General features: G+C 41.8%; 1 protein-coding gene across 2 annotated transcripts in view; it reads left to right on the top strand.

Annotated features, from left to right (window-relative positions):
• The window catches only part of sdk1b (sidekick cell adhesion molecule 1b), a 277,817-nt gene that overhangs the window by 251,729 nt on the left and 3,843 nt on the right, over positions 1-22,245 (top strand). For both annotated transcript variants that reach the window (XM_005929299.3, XM_005929297.3), the window contains 15 exons: positions 4,104-4,305; positions 8,326-8,429; positions 8,583-8,653; positions 9,449-9,584; positions 11,178-11,234; positions 11,356-11,457; positions 12,597-12,712; positions 17,146-17,332; positions 17,428-17,565; positions 17,644-17,805; positions 19,115-19,240; positions 19,751-19,915; positions 20,250-20,387; positions 21,844-21,964; positions 22,047-22,176. In XM_005929299.3, coding sequence (XP_005929361.1) covers positions 4,104-4,305; positions 8,326-8,429; positions 8,583-8,653; positions 9,449-9,584; positions 11,178-11,234; positions 11,356-11,457; positions 12,597-12,712; positions 17,146-17,332; positions 17,428-17,565; positions 17,644-17,805; positions 19,115-19,240; positions 19,751-19,915; positions 20,250-20,387; positions 21,844-21,964; positions 22,047-22,176 — 1,955 coding nt within the window. The remainder of the gene's footprint in view (positions 1-4,103; positions 4,306-8,325; positions 8,430-8,582; positions 8,654-9,448; positions 9,585-11,177; positions 11,235-11,355; positions 11,458-12,596; positions 12,713-17,145; positions 17,333-17,427; positions 17,566-17,643; positions 17,806-19,114; positions 19,241-19,750; positions 19,916-20,249; positions 20,388-21,843; positions 21,965-22,046; positions 22,177-22,245) is intronic.

Genomic DNA, 22,245 nt, shown 5'->3' with positions numbered 1-22,245 from the left:
ACAGTTGAAGTGTACCTCTGGTGCAAATTACTGACCTCTGTCATCATTTTGAGTGGGGGAACTTGCACAATCGGTGGCTGACTAAATACTTTTTTGCCCCACTGTATAGTGTCAGTGGACAGGTGGAGGTCAAGAAGCTATTCTGAAAGAGGGGAAATGGGGAAATTTAAATTTCTGATTCAGGTCTTCATGGATGCGCAAGCAGGAGATTAAGAGAGAGGTACAACAGCGATTGCCTCCACCATGTTTTATGTGTTTTGACTGGAGACATTCGCTGTTGTACCTTTTGCTTAACCTCCTGCTTGCGCATTATAGTTTGTGGCTGTTTTCAGCCTGTTGTATTGAAGATCTTGTCAAAATTTATGAAATTATCAACACAAAAGTATCATCAGATTTTGATCCACCAAGTAATGCAGTCCGGAAAGCATCTGACTGCCTTCATTTTTCAGTATGACACAAAAAGACACAACAGAAGTTGTGGTCCAGAGCACAGACCTCAACATTATTGACACAGTGTGAGATCATCATGACAGAGAAAAGAATAAACGGCAGCCAAACATACAAAGAAGAGCTTTGAATGTCCTCCAAGAAGCCTGGAGAACTATTCCTGAAGACTACGTAAAGAAATGACAAGAAAGCTTGTCTTGGAGAGTTCAGACTGTGTTGAAGAATAAAGGTGCTCATACCAAATATTTATTTTCAAGCTCATTGAAACTGCACAAACTCAGTTTTTCATTAGATCATTGCATCTAATTTGCTTTTTCCAAGTATAAAGAACTGAGAGGGGGCTTGAGACTTTTGCACAGTACAGTAATTAAGAAAATGGAGAAGGAAAGATGTGGCAGATGGTGTTGAAGATCGAGCACTCCAGAGCTAATACGAGCTTTCTCCCGGAGTGAAATACAGTAAGTGATATTTCACTTAAAAAATGAAGTTGCAATGGTTCTGGTGTCTCTGTGGGCTAACGCATGAATAGCTTTGGTTGCGACGTAGCTCACTGACTTTGGTATATGTCATCCTTGATCTCTCTCTCTCTGTCTCTGCTGTTTTCTCTGTCAGCATAGCAGCACTGAGTAAGCAGTGAAATGCTACAGAAGCATTAAAATATGACAGTTAAGTGAATTTTTGTGGAAACCTGGAATCATTTTGTCAGATACTCTGTTCGCAGCCATCAGTTTGTGTGGTGCATTTTAATTGGATCAGATATCATAACATCCGCAGCGTCATTATCAGGATTTCTTGAGAATAGAGTTCAGTGGTTCTCTGTTCCACTTCAGTAGCATAATGCCCCATTCTTGCTGTGAGATAGACAGAATATCCTAATAGAGATTTCTTTCTGATGATATTGAAGAGACCAACTTAATCCCTAGAAAGAGAAAATTGGCTTTTTGGGTGAGTTTGTGTGGATGCATGCCTTAGGGAGAAACCGTTTTGGAAATATGTATCGTTGCTGATGTTTGTACCCAAAAGCGTGAGAGCTGAGAAGGTAACAGAGAACATAGCATATTCAGCTACCTTCAACCCCTTCATCTTTCCTTTTTCCTCTACTAAAAACTAGAGATGGACCGATCCGATATTAAGTATCGGTCCGATACTGACGTAAATTACTGGATCGGCTATCAGAGAGAAATAAAAAATGTAATCTGATCCATTAAATATCAAAAAAGCACCTCACAAAACTTGCGACATGGCGTAACTCGCCTCATAACTGTTGCACGTTGGAGCAGTGTGCTCACGTGATAGAGCGGCTGTGTGTATTTGTAGCCTCGCTACCAAACCAGCGTTTCATCTCCGAGGAAGTGATCCCAGAGGAAAGTAAAGCAAGTGTGTAAGTTCATCTCTGAATGTTTGTAAAGCATTCCCACGTTAAGCTTAACAACCAATATATGGAGCAACTGCCTCTCTCTCCCTCTCCTGTTGCTACTTCAGTCATGAAACTGCTTAATGATCAGCTGATCTGCTTTTCTGTCACGACTCCCGTTTCTCTTGTTTGTTTTTGGCCCACTTTGCACCAGAAAGAGCAAACCAGCGGCTGAACAACAGCAGCACATTTAAGCTTGATAAGCTGTTGTTAGAATTTATTTAATATTACTTTCTACACCAGGATCCTTTTCTACGTAGCTGACGGCTGGTAACTGTGCAGGGGCGGATCCAGCAAAGTTTAGCCAGAGGGGCCGATAGGGCATTAACAGGGAAAAGGGGGGCATAAAGACATACTTTTCTTTCTTATTCTCATTTAAAATGTCTAGTTTTTAATAAATAATTATCTGAATCTTACACCCAAAGTTTTAATCTGATATAAAATGTATAGAAGTCCATTACTGTATATAGTAACTGTTAAGTCCAATATACCCTAGTAAGCTATAGTACTTTTTCCTTTGGGAAGGTATCATCTGTTTTTTCTGTAACGCTGCCGATCTCCGACTGTATTCCCATGTGATGTCTTTGTTGTGTGTGTAAGTCGGGGGGGGGTCCTATTCCTCTGCGAGGCAACCTGCATATGGCCAATAAAGCATTCTTTCAATTCAATTCAATTTCAATTAAATTAAATTCATATCGGTATCGGCAGATATCCAAATTTATGATATCGGTATCGGACATAAAAAAGTGGTATCGTGCCATCTCTACTAAAAACCCAGTGTTTCCTCTCCTTCCCTCGTGTAGAAATAATATGCAAGTGCTGAAAGGGCCGAACTTGTTCTCGCAATTATGAGTTTATTATCAGAACATGATCTTAACTGTGGAGCAGAACAAAAGGGGAACAGACAGGGAGACACAGATGGTATCAGAAAGACAAAAGAGGGCAGAGAATAGTCACATTTTGAAGGGAGCGAAGAACAGGGGGAGTGCGGGAAGAAGGAGACAAACAGATCAAATCAAATTATCAAATTACTTTTGATAAGGATGAATGAAGGAAGCCGAGCCTGCCTGGGTGTGTGGTTGTGTGTGCGTTTTGAGAAAATAAGTGCAGATTAATTAAACTTCAGAGAGAATCGATAATGCTTTTATTTCCAGACTTAATCGATAACCCGAAGCCCCTGAAATTAGACAGTTTTGCCCCCAGCCGTGTGTTGTTGTTTGTGTGCCTGCACAGGTACTGCTAATCGCACAGGTACGGTGAACACAGTTGTACAAAGACACTGACTCCCAGAGCCATCTTTCATCCTGTAATTGAATAGCTAAGACACAGATAAACACGCACGCACGCGCACACACACAAGCAATCTGTTGAGAAATGGTTTCTTTGATGCCGCAGTAGTTAGTTGTCTTGTTTCATTTAAACACGTGTTTGCATGGCAGCACTTTTTCACGCTGATGCACATGTTACATAAATGTGGGCTGCCCGTGCCTTGTGCAACAGAAATATTTGCAGCAGATTGTCCATTTTTATCTCCATTTGTCCTGCAAATATCCAGGCGTCTGAGTGACCTGCTGTGTGCAGCAGGCTTATTTCTTAAACATCATTTATACAAAAGACTAGTTCCCTGTAATCAAGGTAAAAGATCAAAGAAACCACATTTCCCTGCAGCTAGATGTCTGCCCAGAAAACTGATTTCATGGTGACTGTAAAGATGAGCATGACAAAGACAAAATCCATGTCTTAGCAGAGCAGATGAAAGAAAAGATCTTTACATTAAAGCTTTGCGCATGTTTACAGTACTCTCTGCAGTTACAATAGTTGAGGGCATGGTTGTAAAAGAAGAAGACAGGCAACTCTTTATTTTTATCACATTTTCTGATGCCCTACATAACCCGATTTCTCTGACTTACCTGGCTTCTTGTGTGCGTGTGTGTACTTATGTCACGGCCATACTGACTGCTTTTAAGATGTGGATCCTGACTGTGGTTTTCAGAGCTCTTAAGTGCTCTCTCTTCTTTCTTTTGGAGAAATTGTGTTCATCCCTCCAGCTGAGTTCTGGCCTAAGAAAGCGTTGGACTTGCTGCTGTGGAAATATTCGAAGCCTTTGCACATGGAGCTTTGTTTTTTTCATGCGCCTGCCTCCTCTTCAGTTCCACTGTTCTTATCTTTGTCACATCACTTGTTCCACCTTCTCTCTCATGTTATTATCTCGCCTCTTCAAACCTCCTATCCGTGTCTACAGAGCGTCCCCTCCCACCCAGGAAATTGTCCGTTCCTCAAGATGAGGTTGAATCTCGCCAACTCCGCATCCATTGGGTGACCGGTGGCTCAGCCTCCTCACCGCTGAGGTACTTTACTCTGCAAATCAAGGAGCTGCCCAACGGCGACTGGAAAACCCACGCAGCTGACATCCTGCATAACATGACCTCCTGGACTGTTGACAGGTACACGCACACATGCACATACTCACAGCTGCAGTGGTTGATACATCACCCTTTGAATTTGTGGCACTTCATATATAGACAGTTTAAAGTGCAATATTTTGTTTTTTTATTACACTTTTCACACCAAAAACTCAAAAGAAAAAGTGATTTTTCTAACAGTCTCTCACAACTGCAAATGTCAGCATGACTGGCTACTGGCCAAGTTGCAGTGTTTGTCACTGATCCGGAGAAAGTGACAGTCTGCGGCGACAAAAAATATCACGCTGGTGGCTGAATATTACATTGATCTCAAAGACAGGAATGACATGTTTAAGACAGCTTCTTTTTTTGGAGGGATACCAAAACCCATGTGTCACAACAGAATAGTCACAGGTGCCGTCGAGTCATTTTTCACAGCCACCCAGCAATAAGGAGAGTGGCACACTGCAGTACCAGCAGGCTGAGGTGGACAAACAGCAGGGTAACGTGTAAAAAAGGATTAAAATGAATATATCTAATAAGCCAGTAAAATATGCCTTCATGGGCTATTTCAGTCAGACTGAAAGTAAAGCAGCAGTATCAGTAAGAGTGAGTAAGATTATCTCAGGCTTAGAGAAAATGGCAATAAAAAATATAGATGGCTCTCTTTTGTTTGTTAGTTTTTTTTCCTTAGAGATCCCCAAATTCAAAATTGATTTTAGCATGACACGCTGAACTTGAATTAATTAAAGCAATCTGTAGAAATCTTATGTTTATGCATCCTCGGGGGAGAGGAGTGGACAGAGAGAAGAAGACGCTGTGAATTTAAAGCAAACAACGGAGAATTATAATAGAGACTGGAAAGTTTTATTTGTTTAGAAGCTGAAGTACAGAAAAGGTTGGTGGAGAATAAACATACACACACGCCACCAAACAAAAACACCAGGGAGAGCAGAGTAATCATAATTACTGCATAAACGGGGAGGATCTCAGTCACCTAATCACACAGGCGCAGCAGGAGCTGCTCTCTGTCTTTTTCTTAATACCTCTATTTTTTCATCTCTTACTCGCTCTGCCTCCGAGCTTTCATGTTTGCGTGCGCTTTTTGTCCCTTCTGTTCCTTTACAATTTTTCATCCCTCTTGCTGTCACCACCTCCTCTCCTCTCCCTCCATCCATCAACAGCCAATGCTTTCAAAAACCATCAGGCTTGTATTTTTTCTTCTACTCATCCTGTACAAGAGGGCTTCAGTCTTATTGCATGTCTTCCTTTTACATTCCCCTCTCTCAGTCCCTCTGTTCTCTACTCCCTCGTGATGGCAGCGGGTGAGAGCAGTCAGACCGGATTGCTACTCCAACTTCCTGATGGTCCGAGTAGCAGGACTATGATGGTGCTTTACCAACGTGTGGTGTCTGTGTGTGTGTGTGTTCGTGCCTGCTTCGTGGCTGTTTTTGTGTGCTCCTTCACGAGCTATCACAGGGCTATTTGAGATGCTGAAGAGCATTCGCTCCATGTGTCTGCGTCAGTCTTTTTCAACCTGCCTCAGGGAGAGTCTATCTGCCATGATGGCGGTCGCTGCTGTTGTTGTTTTCGAGCTCATTCTATCACTGAACGCTCTCATTAGAGCGCCGGATGGAGGAATTAGCTTACATCTCCACATGCTCACGCTCACACTCACTTCTTATCTATCCTTAATTGTTGTTTTCCACCAAGACATCTTGGGAACCAAAACATCGAAGTCCCCAGGCTGATGTGCTGATGCTGATGACACACATATACAGTAAACACACACTTTCACACATTGTCCTTAACGTCCTCCCAGTGCTGTTAGCCCACCCTGTTTAAGCCTGGTGCCTTTGATGTTCTATTCCAATGATAACCACAGCCCCACAGGGCCTTTAGTTGTCCATCATTGGGCCCAGGCTCATAATTATACAACAAGAGACTGGAGCAGTTTTCCTGTCACCTGCTGGATTTCAGACTGGCCCTGTGCAATCTCCTGTGTCGAGGGAAAACCCTTGCAGGTAGACATGTGGGGAGTAGTGGAATTACTTTTAGTTAGTTATTATATTGAAAAGCCAAGAACACTTCTGCCTTCCACTTATCTTATTTGTTTTTCATTTTGTCTTTCTGTGCAGAGGAAAATTTGACAATTGTTATTCATCTCTGCCTTTCAAATTAGCATTCTATTAAATTACAATATCGCAGAGCATTTGTACCCGAACAGACACCGAAAGGAGTCACATTTTACAAGTCTTCTCATATTTTTCTTTATTTCCCAGTGAGCCACTTCTCAGCAGGAGAGCTGCTGGTACTCTGGCCAGCTTTCCTGCCATCAGCAGCAGCATCCTCGCCACTGTCACAAAAAGCAATAAGAGATTAAAGCACGAGCCTATTGCTAAGGGGAGTTATTGAGGCACAGTGCTCAGCAATGGTACATCTTTCAAGTAAACAGAAAAGCATGAGAGTTGGATTAAGAATCGGTGCATCCACCGAGACATGTCAGAAGTTATCGCTGGCAACATTTGATCAATGCACATAAGGCAGGGCTCCTCCTGAGGAGGCTCCTCGCGGAGATATGTCACATTCAGCTTTGTACCGACATGTCCAGTTGTCTATTTACAGTTTTACACAAGAGGCTTTTTGTAGGAGTTTTTATAAAATTGTTTTTTCTGCAAAATAATGAGTACATTGCTGTGGTTTTATATGAAAAAAAAACCTGTTAGGTAACTGTGTCAGATGTAAATAAAAAACAGAATGCAGCTATTGCTTCTAAAATCTCATAAATCCGTATTTTATTTGTGTGGTACGGAAGAACATTGAAATCATATTGGATTTTTAAACAGAGACATTTTACAATTTTGTGAAAAATCTCATTTTATGACAGCAACACATTTTAAAAGTTGGCATGGGGCAACAAAAGGCTAGAAAAGTAAGTAACTATAAAGAAACAGTTGGAGGAACATTTTCTAGCTAATTAGGTTGACTGGCAACAGGTCAGTAACATAATTGGGTATAAAAATGAGCATTTTAGAGAGGTGGAGTTTCTCCGAAATGAGAAAAATGGGCAGAGGTTAATCAGAAAACTGAAACACAGAAATCTGTGTGCAAGGGACAAGGCACAAAATCACTACTGGATGCCTGTGATCTTCAGGGCCTCAGGCAGCACTGCATTAAAAATGGGAATGATGCTATCATGGAAATCACTGCATGGGCTCAGGAACACTTCCAGAAATCATTGCCTGTGAACACAGTTCATAATGAATTGTCATTCACAATTGCAAATTAAAGCTCTATCATACAAATAAGAAACTATACGTGAACATGATCCAGAAATGCTGCTGTCTGTCTGGGCTAAAGACTAAAGATCTAAAATTACTGAAAACGGGGAAGACTGTTCTGTGGCCGGATGAATTTCAATTTGAAAGAAATTTTGTAAACATGGGGCTGATGTCCTGAGCAATAAATCATATGGAAGTACCTTAGTTCCTTTGGAATTGTCAACTTGCACGTCTGGAAAAGTGAAAGGTATATCTAGATATCCAGAGATCTTTTTTAGGGATAGCCATGCATGTTTCTGCAAGACGATGCTAAACATGCTCACCTGCACTCAAGCCTTTTAACCAACTGCAAACATTTGGAGCATCCTGGCACAAAAAACACAAAAAGACTCAGGACTGCTGGGCAGCTAGAATCCTGTATCAGACAAGGATGCAACAACATTCGTCTCCCAAATGTCCAGCAGCTGGTCTCCTCACTTCCCAGACATTTACAGACTGTTGTTAAATGAAGAGGAGACGCTACACAGTGGTAAACATGGCCATGTACCAACTTTTTTGTTGCTGCCACCAAATTTAAAAACTTTTTTTTTTTAAATTACAGATTACTTTTTACACGGCATCCCAGCTTTATTGGAATTGGGATTGGAGAAATGCAATGAGATTTGCATTACCTCATCCCTTTGAAAAGATGTTGAATCTCGTATCGCTTGCTTTTCCTGCTAAAACTGGTCAAAATACATTTTTTTAAATAATTCTTATATGTGTGTACTTGGATTTAAAGGCTGAAGCCCTTCACTTCTTACAAGTTTCGTATGGTTGCCACCAATGACGTAGGAGACAGCGTCCCCAGCAGAGAGACGGAGGCTGCCACCACTTTGCAGGACGGTGAGAAACTGGGATGCTGACACTGTATGAGAGAAAAGAAGTGGGAAGACGGTGCATCACGTGGATTTGAAAACATTATATGATGTAAGGGGATGGGCAGTGTGTCTGACTTTTCTTTTTCTTCTCCACGCTCTCTCTGTGTTTTCTTTCCAGTGCCTAATGAGCCTCCAGTGATTCTCTCAGTGAAGCCGACAACTACTACCTCAGTGCTGGTGCACTGGAAGGTAAGTTCAGACTTCTGACACACCAACAATCCCTGATAAACACAGAGCTGCACAACAAAACATATGGTTCGGGTGCACGTTATTTACTTATTTTGAGGATAAAACCCCATACAGCCTCTGTGTTAATTTGTACTGCATGTGTTTTATTTCTTGGGTGTAATTATTGTTATATATTGAAGCAGGAGAGGTCAGAGAGGAGAAAAGAAAGATTGGAAAAATGGCAGGAGGGCAAAGCAGGCACTAAGATGGACACACAGTCCTGAGATGGGGGGAAATGTTTATCTCTTAATGAGTATATACCAGCAGGAGAGATGTTATAGGGCAGAAGAATCCCTCAGCTATCAGTAACATTCAACAACACAGGCAAAAAAAGAGGGGAAGATGGTAAATAGAGCCTGGCTACTTCACTCCTTGTCTTTCTTCCTCTTCTACTTGGAAATGTCTTCTCTCATCCTTGTGGCTTTACGTCAAAGCAGAAGGAGGCAATGAAAAAACAAAGTCACCAGCAATTTCATCATCCTTTACAAGAGTGCCAAACCTACTGAAGCATCACTTTCTCTGTGCAAGTTACAGCCAGACCAATCCAGCAGCCCCTTAAAGTGGACATGCTGATAAAATACTGCTCTGCCAGCCTGTCAGCGTCCTGACTGTTGCTGTACTACACAAAGGAAATGAAAATAAGCACACACACAGAAAGTTCTCAGAAGCTTAGAAATCTCTTTTTGAGAAAGTAGCATTGTTTTTGTTGTTTGTTTGTTTTAACACGTGCTTGTGTGTGTGTCTGTATGTTTCCAGCGTCCCAGCGATGACAGCGTTAATGGAGTTTTGACTGGATACCGGCTCTATTATAGAGAGCTCCCGGCAAACGCTTCCACTCTCACAGAAGCAGAAGTCCAGACAACCAAAAACAACACAAGTGCCCTCATTACAAGTGAGTACTTCTGCTACTAAAGGAAACAACTGCTCTTTACCCCCCCCCCCCGGTCATCAGACTGTCTGTTATCAGGCTGTTGCTGGAGGACGCCTCGCCGTGGGTTAAATTTTTTTTCTCTGCTGGTTAGGAGAACCAGTATTGCATTAAAACTACATTCTGAATCCTATTTAATTTATCCAGCAAGGATGCCAACATTGCCATCCTTTTATACACACCCACAATGTTCTATAACACTCTGCTGTCCAACTTCAGCATCTCAACCCAAACTACCGAACTAGCAGCCTCCGTTTGCAGCTTTTGATACGACGATGCTACCGTGATGATAATGGCATGTTTACCTTTTGCTGCGGAGATGGAGACAGGAAGGGGATGATTTGGTATGCAGTACAAGTCAAACTGTGGATGTGGTATGTGTTTTAACAATGAGGGTACTAGGAAGTAACAAAAACAGTTTTCTGACTAACAGCTATGGATTTTACAAACAGCCTTGACTGGAAGTCCTATTAGATATGGCTAATACCAAGCTAATTAAGCTAATGTTAGGTCCATGTGTTGAAAATGTATTTGTCAGATTTGGCTTAATGTTTCCAGTTAACTCAGTTTTTAACTCAAACCTTTTAAAAGGCTCTTAAATGTGGAGCTGATTGCTTCATGCTCTTCATGCCAAAGCTGCAGGTTTTTCTCTAAATCGTATAATCCTGCTGTGATTTGGATGTGTTGTATTTTTAAGATTACAGAACGGGTAATCTAGTGCTGTCTCGAAACACTAGTTCTGCTTGCTCAAGTATAAACTTCCCCAAATCCAACGAAAAGCAGGACAGAGCAACAAATACTATCTCAAACTTAGGACCTGGCAACTATAAAACTCTGTTCCTCTGACTTTTTAATTGCTGAGTATTGATCTGACTGCAGCCCCTTTTACATTGCTTCAACATGTGGAGATATAGAAAGTTTGCTGCATGCATTCATTAGATCATACATGGCTGGTTGAAGGTTTGCTTTGAAACTCTTGATTTTAGAAATTAAAGCGATTAACAGCTCCTGCTATTTGTAAAATCACAAAATAAGCCATAATGGAGAGGATTAAAAAGATCTTATTAATACTGGAATGCAAGGTTGGCATTCATTTTTAGTTTGAAAAGAATTTATTCAGATGCAAAAAGTATTAAAGAAAAGAAAATATGAGGAAAAAGTATTCTTTTCAGGCGTTTCATGCATCAGGGCTGAGATCTGGGATGAAACGTGTCACTGCAAGGACACATTGGGCCGCCTTTGGACAGTTGTTTTTCTTACGAGGGTGTCCTTATTGCATTGTAACAAGGCAATAATAAAATATTATTATGCACTCTACAGCCCAAAGTGCTTTACGGTCGACTGATTATCTGTTTGACTAGATTGGCAGACGCACAATTGTCCCTCCACCCAAAGTCCGATGAGTCCGACGAGCACATCCAAGCATAAAAGTCTTTCAAACGTTTCCCTCTTAAATACGGGGATTTTATTGAATTGCATTATAATTGCTGAATTTATTGTTGAACTTGAAACTTTATTGATTCACTTTCCATCCATCTTTCTTTTACTCCTTCCAAGCCAAGAGCACCTTCAAGACGGTCAGCAGTGACTTGCTCACAGAGTTTGAGTTGACACGTAAGTAATTTATGACCAAACTCCGGGCAATTTTTTAGTGCCAACGTTAAACAACTTATGTGCTTTGTAAGCGTGTTGTGCAAATACCTTTAATGCCAAGTTGTTTATCACTTCTTTGTAGAACTGAAGAAGTTCAGACGCTATCAGATTGTCATGACAAGCTACAATATCATCGGAGAGAGCCCACCCTCCAACCCAGTTGAAGTGTCTGTCGGAGAGGCAGGTGTGTGAAAACAGAGCTCACTCCACGCAGGCTGCTCATTTTCTTGTCAAACCATTTAAGTGGGTATTTAAATAAAAATTCTAAAAGCATTTTAAGAAAGCACATTCCTAACCTTGGAAGTTCCAACAACAATCCCAACTTACAAGCCTCCTCTGCGCTTTCAGTGTGTCCGTTACGTGGTCGTCAGCAGCAGATACAGAGCAGTGTCGATGGATCTGTCTACATTTTGGGCTCATTAGCTGTCATGATTTTATCCAGAGCTTTCCGTGTGCTTTCAGACTTCATGATTAAATGCCTGAAAGCTGTGGAAAAAGCTTGAGCAGACCTGGAGTGTCAAAACCTAATTTGTTCCTGTGTGTCTGCTTTCTATCACTATTATCCAGTCCTTTGTTCTCTCTCTTTTTCTCTCTGTCATCCTCTTTCTTTTCTTTGTCCTGTCCATTCCTCCTAGCATGGGCCTTTGTGTGTGCGCGTGTGCGCGTATGTGTACATGCATTTGAAATCCTGCACAAGGTCAACTGTTTTGCTGCGATGCCCCAACCTGTTTATCTTTCACTGGAGAGTCAAATCATGGATCCATTTGACAGACAGGAGTGCAAATAGATCCTCGCTCTCTTTCTTTGTCTCTCTTTCATACACACACGCGCACACACATACACACAACAAGAAGGCAGTTATAAACCACAAACACGAATGCAGGTAAACAGATTTGCACATTATGATAGTAGCGCTGGTACATTTTTGCAATTTCTCCCACAATCTCACACTCCCTCCTTCAGACCACTGCTGTATTCATATTCAAGTGGTGTGTATGTGTGTGTGCGTATGTTTGTAGTTTGGTAGGCCATACATATCACAAGCAGGGGAGTGAGAGGTGAGGATAAGCAAGCGGAGCAGGAGGGGGAGGCAGAAAAGGCTGGAGGGGGATGATGAAATGGGGTGATATGGCCTTTTCTCTCGCCTCAGGTGCACACTGCCGAGTGGTGTTCATGCATATGTGTGGTACAGTAGAGTAACAAGGTACTGCCTTAGGCTCATTCTAATTGGAAGAGTGGAACAGATCTTCTCTACTTCCCGCTCTAACACACAGTTGCCGGCTCACATAGTAAGAGTCTAACGAAAATTCTCACCTGCTGCAGCTCCATCGGTGGCCCCGCAGTCCATCACAGTGTCCGCCGTGTCTCCCTCCACCCTGGAAGTGACCTGGGACACGCCCCCACTCGAGACTCAGAACGGACTCATTCAAGGATACAAGGTGACACACAGACAAACACAGAAAACCATGCGTGTACATGCAAAGACTAATTTTGCCCTTGCATCAAAGTATTTAGCATGAGTGCTCATGTGAGAGAGAAGCACAGAGAGCTGGCTCTGTATTTAAAGTATCTCTCTTGTCTTGACTTGGAAGGGTTTTGCTCTGTTGCGCCTTCAAGTGTCGTGTAGGCACACGAGAGAGAGCAAGAGAATTAAGTTAAAGGAAGAATCTGAATATCCTTTAATGGTTTCAGTATCACTCCTCTGGCCGTCTCTCCCCCTCAACTCCCCTGTCCCACCCTCTCACTCCTAATACTTCAAACACAAGGTTATCTGTCCTGCTTTAGACACATTGATTTTTGCCAGAGCAGAGGTAGGAATGGAGAAGAAAGAAGGGAATGTAATATTTGCAGAGTGAAGGAATGAGACGTGCAAGTGATCCCCATAGAATCCTGATTAGAGCAGCAGATCGAGGGAATATGTTTAAACTACCAGAGATGGATGGACACAGGGAGGGGAGTGTGAGGAAGAGGGGGTTAAGGAGATTAAGATGAGAGGAAAGAGAGCAAAGAAAGAATGTTTAATGAATTTATAGGTTCTCACTTCTGTTAACACGCTGGTAGATGAATAGCACAGAGAGCAGGTAGGACTTTAGGTAAACTTCTTTGCAGAAGTATTTTTGCTACGGTGTAATCGCACAGTATGTAGTTGTAGCTCAAATATTAGCAAAAGACATAGTTTGATATCCTTGCGCAGTGTGGGATCATGGGAGTTATTGGTCTTCACCATCATTTCCAGTGAAATTCTAACGTGACAAAGGAAAAAAAAATCATATTTACTGATTCAGTTCAAGTCAGTTTTATTTATATAGCACCAAAATACAACAACAGTCACCTCGAGGCGCTCACAGAGAAAACCCCAACTCTCTAACAACCTCCCTGTGACCAAGCACTTGGCGACAGTGGGAAGAAAAAACTGTGATACGCTACTACGAGGTCTTTGAGATCAGGTGGGGTCTGTTTATGTGAGGAGAAGGATTTTTATTTTTTTCTGGATTTAAAAGGGAACCAATAAATAGAAGCCATTATGTTGTCCAAGAGCTACAGATAGACCATACGGGGACCAGCTGTTTTCCCTGTGGCCTAAACAATCAAACTTCATGAGTGTGAAGAGCATTGTTGTAACCTTACAGTATGCACGAGTAAACGGGACATGATGCCACTCAGGCAGCTCCCTTTGCCACAAACAGCCTTTTTACTAGAAAAATATTTCTTCCTCGTTCAGCTGAGGCTGAACACAGTGATGGATTTGTAGAAGTACACATTAGTCTAACAGTGCATTGCAGTGGATACGCACCTTGGTAGCATTATTAACAGCAGGGAAGCTTTGTTAATGCATCAAATAGATGTTGTTGCTGGATGGGCTTTAAAGGTTCTTTAAAGGTTCAGGCTCTTTACCGTGAATGTTTTTGGGAAATGCAAGTACACAAGTAAGTCAAAAAAACACTGTGAACAGCAGTTGAGTTGTTTTTAGACGTTCTAATGTGAAAGTGTTTTGTATTGTACCTTTAGTTGACTGAAATGCTGTAGAGAGCTTGTCGATCACATTGAACATTATGAGCGAGGGGTAATGAGTAATACCCAGCTGTGCCGGTCCTGCTGAGCAGAGATAAAAGGTTGCACTTTATAAAATGTTAATCTGGCCATCAATGACAAATTTTTAGATATGAATCAGTCCTTTGTTTGCAGGCTTCAGATTTTTCTCTGGTTTTTTTCCTTTCTAAGATAATTACAAGCTTACGACATCCATCGTGATATTCCCACAAAAAATAGGTCAGTCATTTGTAACAGGAATGATATAGAAACAAAGCCTGGAAAAGATAAGATCCATCCATCCTAAACATCCTTCAACAAAAGAAAATGGCTGGAAAATCCATTTAGGGTTCTTGATCTTATCAAATAATATCCCGATCATTTTCATCCATGACAGATTCAAATTGTTTTTAGAGTAATCCTAAGTGTCTCACACTCCTACTGAATACCAAAATAGAGCCACTAAACAACAGTGGAGTGGATTACAAAGTGACCTGAACCTTTTACAGCCATTCCTTTAAAGTACCACGAGAGATACTGCCTATTTTCTAAAATGAAATTTTTAAAATGGAAACCCTCCCCTTTTGCAGGAGGTAATACATTTTGATTTTAAATTGAGCATATGGATGAGTAATTCTGTATCTCATTATTCTAAGAGCATGTGGAAGGACAGCCACAGCATAATGCTGCCCTCAAGTGCTACTCGGAAGCTGCTACCTCCAAGTTTGGAAGTTGTAAAAATAGCTTATGGTGCTCCGTAGTGCTGTCTATATTAGGAGCAATAACAAAATGGACCCCCTTTGCATCGCTCCTGGCCGTGTTTAACTTTTTACACCAAGCTGCATGGAGACAGTTTTCGGAAACATTGAGTGTCTTAATTTGGCAGAAAAAGCATACGTGCATTTAAAAACAGACCTGGTAAAAGTTGCTGTTCTTGTTGCCTTTCATTGCTTTATAAAGAATTTAAGCAGATCTATCATAATCTTTCATACTGCTACATGATACTAATGCCAAATACATCAAATTTATCATATTATTATATCTAGCAGTCCCAAACTTGGTATGCATCTTTATGGTCCAGCACATCAATCAAAGCATGCCAGTAGACCAGTGCGTCTGTGCTTATAAAAGGCCACAATTTCTTGAGATTGAGTGAGCCGAGTGTTCTTCATGATTAGATACGCGGGTGGTTGATTGTCCTTGAATGCTTGTTGGAGAAAATGTCCATGCTTCAGCTGCATAAATTCATTTCCAGCAAAACTGTGCTCTGATCCTTATTTGGTTTCTTGTGATTATTCCATTTAAAGCTGAAAAATTCCATCTAAAAGATGGTGGCTTCTTTGCAGTTTCTCATTTCACTTTAAAGGTTCTTGTGTAGCTTTATTTCTAATGTTAAGACACTATTAACAGAGTCGTGTGTCAAATTTGGCAAATGTGTCGGGAACGTCCTGTCATTTCCTGTCATACAATCGGCCGTTAGTGTTTTTTTAACTAGAGAAATATTCTACATTCAGCCGAGACTTGCGCGTAAATCTAACGGACGCTACGGTGTTTTTAATGCACCGAATAGATTTTCTGACAGGATGTGCTTTTGAATCACTGCTTTCTGGTAATAAGATAGCAAGTATATTGAGTTTTCTCACTAGAGGAAGCTCACCTGAAATTAAAAATGTTTAGTTTCATCAAAGTCAGTTCAGTAACACATTTATCAAGGTACCGCAGCTGCACAAAAATTTTGCCTTTATTAAAATGTAATGTATGCATGCTATAAGCTACAAGACTCATGGTCTTAATATTAATATTGATCACATTGTGCGGGGACAATAGTTACGTAACCTTTGTTCTGTTTCATTTTAGTCATTGCCAGAGTAGCCTATATGTCTCCATTACTGGCTGATGTCATAAAACTTAATGGGCACATCTATGATTATTGATTATTCCCACGAGTATGGGCAGTCTGCAAATACATGAGGCTAAATGGCCATGTACCTTTAAAGTGTCTTTAAACGCTTCACAGAGGGCATTAGGATTGTGTTGTACATATTTGAACTAGACCTAAATTAAATACGGTGCAATAATACAGTAGCACCTCACACAGTTTAGATTTAATTGCTCAAATGTGAAGCATCCATGTTTATGCTACAGTCACAACACGGAAAACAGTGTTGTGACCACAGCACAACCAGAATTATGTGCACTTAACACAATGAATGGTACCAGATTGAATGAGGTCAAGTTGGCAGTTTTATGCAATCAGCAAATAATCTGATGCTGTATTTAATTCACATTAAATAGATTTAAACTAGAAATAAAGAAATTTCTTCACAAATAGTGACATAGTTGCTGCAAAATGACGTGCTCTGCAATCTGGCTTTTAAGTAGGAATATAACCCGAATGAAACCAGTGCAGTCAGTTGAGATACATCCCAGATGAGTTGCATTCATCAGCACAGATGGACTCTGGACTATCTGAGAGTGATTGCAGTCGGTCTGACACTTACTGCAACTGTTTGGAGACAGGTTGCCTTTCAGCAGGCGATTGCACAACTACTTACAATCAGGCGCCAAATGCATAAATCACGCAAGGAGGTTGCTCAATCTACTGTGACTGAACTAATAGCTTTTTAAAGACATCAATTCTGAAGTATGGCAACCTGCAGCATTGTACTAAAGTACTAAAGGTCCAATTAGGATACTTTCAAAAATAACAGCACAAATATTTTTTATTTACTAGTTAATTTCGATAAGTGCAACTAAGCCAAGTGCAACAGCTTGTGAATCACAAACAGAAGAAAATGAGAAATGAAGTGATGCCAACAGAGTTCCTGTTCTGCGTTTTTAGATCCACTACTGGGAGAGAGACCAGCAGAACCAGAGTGAGAAGGTGAAGGTGATTTTTGTCCCGGACACCCGTGTGCACCTCACTAACCTGTCCAGCTACACATCTTACCTGATCACACTGACAGCCTTCAACATGGCTGGAGACGGACCGCCCAGTGACCCCCGCGGGGCCCGGACCCTGCCGTCAGGTATGTAGTGATGATAGTTCAAGTCCCTGCAACCAAAGCAGCATCAAATTTTCTGATGTCTTTTTTTTTTTTTAACATCCTTTATGTGTCTGCAGCTCCCAGCCAGCCGAGTCTCCTGTCTTTCTCTGAGGTGACGGGAGGAAGTGTCAACGTATCCTGGGGAGCTCCACTCAGTCCTAATGGACAGGTGGAAGGCTACAGGGTCATTTACGAGCCCACTTCTCCTATACAAGGTGTGCACACACATATGCACACACTCACAGGAGTACATGTTGATTCTTGTGCTGACACGTCTCTTCGATTGTCTGCAGGGGTGACTAAATTGGTGACAGTTGATGTGAAAGGCAGTTGGCAGCGGTGGCTGAAGGTTCGGGACCTGATCAAAGGAGAAACTTACACTTTTAGTGTTCAAGCTCTCACAGTCAGCTACGGCCCACCAATACAGGCAAACATCACTGCTCAGCCTGTGAAAGGTATGATTGGCTGTATAGAGTCATGTTAGATTCAGCTAGAGATTGCAGTGTATTGTACATGATCGGTTATTGAGACAATTAAAGAAATTACATGGTCAAAAAAATCTGTAAAATGTGCTCATCACAGTTTCCAAGTTTTCAAATGTCTGCAATAATGGAAAAAAGGGTTTTAAAAGATGATTTTATCTTTGAGATCATTTCTTTGTCAACAGCAAATCGGGTGAGGAAAGATGTTGATCTGAACAAAAACTCACATGTGCCACAGTACATGTATTTTCCGCCAAATGTTCTCCCCCACATGCCTCGGGATGCTGCAGTACAACGTTACAGTAACAGTGTGACCCCGAGAAATGAGGTTTTAGCATGTCAAAAACAATGTCAAAAAAAACAGGCTTGTTCCTGTGCACACTCCTGACTTGATCCAACTTCTGTGATGACCCCTGGAACTCTTCCTGGTCCTAACTTTCTCCTCCTGGTTTTGTGTAGGAGGTGTGTGTAGAGTTTGAGATGCAGGTCCCAAAATCCAACACACTTGTTAGCACTTGGCTAAGTGTTTTACAAAGGGCTGAGGGCTAACCTTCTCTCTCTCCCACAGCAAGCAGGGGCTTGGCTGGTTCGGGTTTTGTTTGCTTTCTGTTTAACTTTTTTTTAGATACTTCATCACTTACTTGCACCCACACACTCACCACATTTCTGACGTGCCTGTTCCACTTTTCTTTTTAGTTTATTAACTAAATAAAATTAGTTTACTTCAGCTCTGTATTTTGCGTGGTCTTTTGTTTTGAGCTAGTTTGGTGTATAAGTCTTAGCCTTGGACATTAAAAGACCAAAGGTGGGTATTGTGTAAGTTTGAGGTCAGACAGGGACCTCAAACAAACAGCCCTACTGGAAGAGGTCCAGAGGTGCACAAAGAAATGACTTTGAAGGGGAAATTGGTAGATAGTCTGCATTTTACTTAAAAATGATGACAACACACACTTCTAAGTATTTACATGTAAATTATCTTTTCAATGATTGGACGTAGGGAAGTGGACTGCGTTAAACATGGCATGCATATTAAAAAATCAGGCGCTCTGTTCCTCTCAAACTCATATGACCCATGAAGAATTTAATCTGTAATAGATCACAATGGTCTTAGTTTATTATTTGCTGGCAAATGAAGCCTGCAGATCATGTTATTAGATTATTCTGTGTAATGTAATGTCACATTTATTTCCATAAATTAATAAACTAACCAGTGTTATGGTTTGTTTCCAGGAAATGAAAATGCATTAAGTCATAAACAAGACTGAATGTGTCCCTTTGACAGGCTCCCCTGGGTCACCCATGGACATGTCCATCACCAAGACTTCCTCTGACCTCACTATCCAGTGGTCAGAAGGAGACGTCGGTGAAGCCTCTGTTACCGGATACACTATTGAGGCTCGTCCCTCAGGTGAGCACGAACACAGACGGCACGCGCGGGTCAGCCTTGACTCATTTGACACGCATCTTTTTATCATCCGTGCTAATTATTTTAATTAATAGAGGGCGAGCTTAAACACTACACTGCTCCGAACCGTTATGAGTGCAGGTTTCTACAAATTCACAGAGACCTGCTGTGCAAATCAAGTCAGCCACAATTTTCTAATAAAGATTACCAGAGGTGTAATAAAGGAAGGGAACGTGTGTGTGAAATAGTTTTCAGCACTCTGCAGGAGAGCGAGCCGAGACTGTGGTATAATTCTGCTGCTGATAATAACGGATATGCCCCTTTCATTAAGGGTAATAACTGTGATCACTGTCATCACCACATTATCATCATCATTATCATCTTTAATGTAATCTGACAATTTATAATTTTGTTTAATCACATTTAAACATTGAAAAAGGCCCGTCCATCAAAACACAACTCTCTCTCTCACTCTCTCTCTATTTCCCCCACTCTCTCTCTCTCTCTCTGTAGATGAGGGGGTGTGGGATTCCTTCATCCGATTTCTCCCTCCGAGCAGCAGGTCTGTCTCAGTGCCGCTGGAGCGCCTGAGGTCGGGGATCAGCTACGAGTTCAGAGTCATCGCTGTTAATAGCTATGGTTATGGACAGCCAAGTGCACCCTCTGCTGCTCTCGCTGGTAAACACACTCACACACACACGCGCGCACACACACGCACACTGCTGGAGACAAGGCTAATGAACAGCTCCACAATGCCTAACAGTCTATTGGAGACAGTGTGCTGGAGGGTAACTGCGATTGCAATGTGGTTTTGCTGCCACCTAAAGGCAGAGTCACACAACTACACCTATGTATTCAAATGATTGGACAGGCGTCACATAATTCACAATTTTTCAATGCATTAAATCATTTATGAAAAGTCTTCTGTACAGAGTAAAGTATTATTTATAAAGTGAGGGATACTACTAGATGGACTAAAGCATGTCCCTGATATCTGTCCCTCCGCCTGCAGCGATGTCGGATCGGCCCTTCTACGAGGAGTGGTGGTTCTTGCTGGTCATGGCATTGGTGGGACTCATCCTCATCCTGGTCCTGGTCTTCACGCTGCTGCTGCATGGACACAGCAGCAAGTACAAGGCATGCGGGACAGGTGCGTGGCTCTGATGCTTTCGTGGTGTCCGAGCAGCGGGATGCATTAAGCTGTGTAGCAACAAGGAGACTTGTTTGTTTAGCTTCGTTATAAAAAGGATCCAGTTTTTTCTGCCTTCAGTCACACTCAGATTGTTCCTCTCAGCCTCTGCAGGCTTCTCACATGGATCGTCCAGAGATTCATTAAATTATCTTCCAGTTATTGTTGCAGTTGGTGCATGCTTCTGCACATTTATTCTGATTTTAGATCTTCTTGCAATATTGTTTTCTTTCCAAGCTGATTTAGGATAAGAGGCACCCTGGAGCACCTCAGTGAAAAACGATCCCCCTAAAGCCCTCTAATAGCAGTAATTTCTCGTCATTTAGGGACATAGCTTTAGGTCAATACAGAAAATAAGCAGACTTTTGTTTTAATTGCACAAATGCCTGCTTATTTCACAGCTTGTGACATAAAACTAAACTAAACAGACTGTGGAATGACACTGAGCAGGAAAGATCATGTCTCCTGTGACTTTCACCACAATAGACACAATAACCTGCATAAGTTGACTCTTGGTTTTTGTTATTTTTAATATTTATGTTTTTATGCAATATATTTCACAAGTGGAAAATTGAACGTGTTCTCGACGCAGGTATTTTGAAAGCCCAGTATTCTAACTCGCACTGTTAGATATTCAAATGTGGACTGCTCTGTTATATTTCAGCTTCCACAGGTCAGTGAGAGAGATCAGCAGCTCTCGAGCCGGAGGGTTGGAGTTTTAGTCATGGATGATTACTAACGTGCTGAAGAACAAGCTCCCTCCCCACAGTAACAAAGCACTCTTAGTTTACCCAGTTACTCTGTTGAAGCATGTAGAGGCTTCGCTTCCTGTTTTCCTCCCCGTGGGCCTCTGTGTCGCAGTCACTTGGTGTGTGTGTGTGTGTGTGTCCAGGTTACATCAGGACAGCTGTTAGCCAGAGTTGCCACAGAAACCCTGGCACAACCTCTGGGCAGCAGATCAAACAGGGTGAGGGAGGTGGTGTAGGAGGGGAGGGAGAGCTGCGCGTATGACCCCGTAATCAGAGTGAATACAAAGCTGGAGTCACGCGGCAGCAGACTGCATTTCTGATTTCTATTTATTTATTTTTTTGTGCAGCAGCTCGGTGTGTTCCACTAATATTTCCCTCAATTTAAAACATGATATTGTCTCCTTTTATTGCTTCATTTTTATGCTTATTGGTGGGTAAATGATTAAAGTTTCCTGTGCTGTTATTGCCTGTCTGCCAAATTCACATCCCACTTTGATTTGCTTCTTATTTGGAGGCTTGAGAGGTAGCTGGATACATAACAAATAAACAGGAGATTGTAAATAAACCCGGTGCAAGAAGAAATCCCAATATGTGGTGGTGAACCACTTTGAATTTTTAATATTCATCTGAACCAATTCCATCTATTTTGTTTTGTTTTTCATCTTTAGGGAAGCACGTGTCCACCGCAGAGGAGTCTGTAACGCTGGACAATGGAGGTTTCACAGCTCTGGAGCTTAACAGCAGGACGCTCAACACCAAGAACTCCTTCCTGAAAAAGAACGGGACCAGGTGAGCACTCACCTCTGTCACACGGGCGCAATCCAGGATTTGATCAAAACATGACAGATTTCATTTCTTTGTGTATGTCCAGGTCTCCTCCAAGGCCCAGTCCAGGTGGACTTCACTACTCTGATGAAGATATCTGCAACAACTACAATGGAGCTGTGCTCACTGAGAGCACCACACTCACTGAGAAACCCACTGAGGTCTCTGAGTCAGAGGTATGTCTTTCTACCTGTCTGCCTCTCCTCCTCTTAGTTACACAGTTTAAACAGAGCGTTCCATTGGCT

This window comes from Haplochromis burtoni, unplaced genomic scaffold, assembly GCF_018398535.1.
Source record: "Haplochromis burtoni strain Fernald_Lab_line unplaced genomic scaffold, NCSU_Asbu1 Contig_122, whole genome shotgun sequence".
Classification (NCBI taxonomy): domain Eukaryota; kingdom Metazoa; phylum Chordata; class Actinopteri; order Cichliformes; family Cichlidae; genus Haplochromis; species Haplochromis burtoni.
Note: the sequence above shows the minus strand (reverse complement) of the source record. Positions and strands in the feature narration are given on the sequence as shown.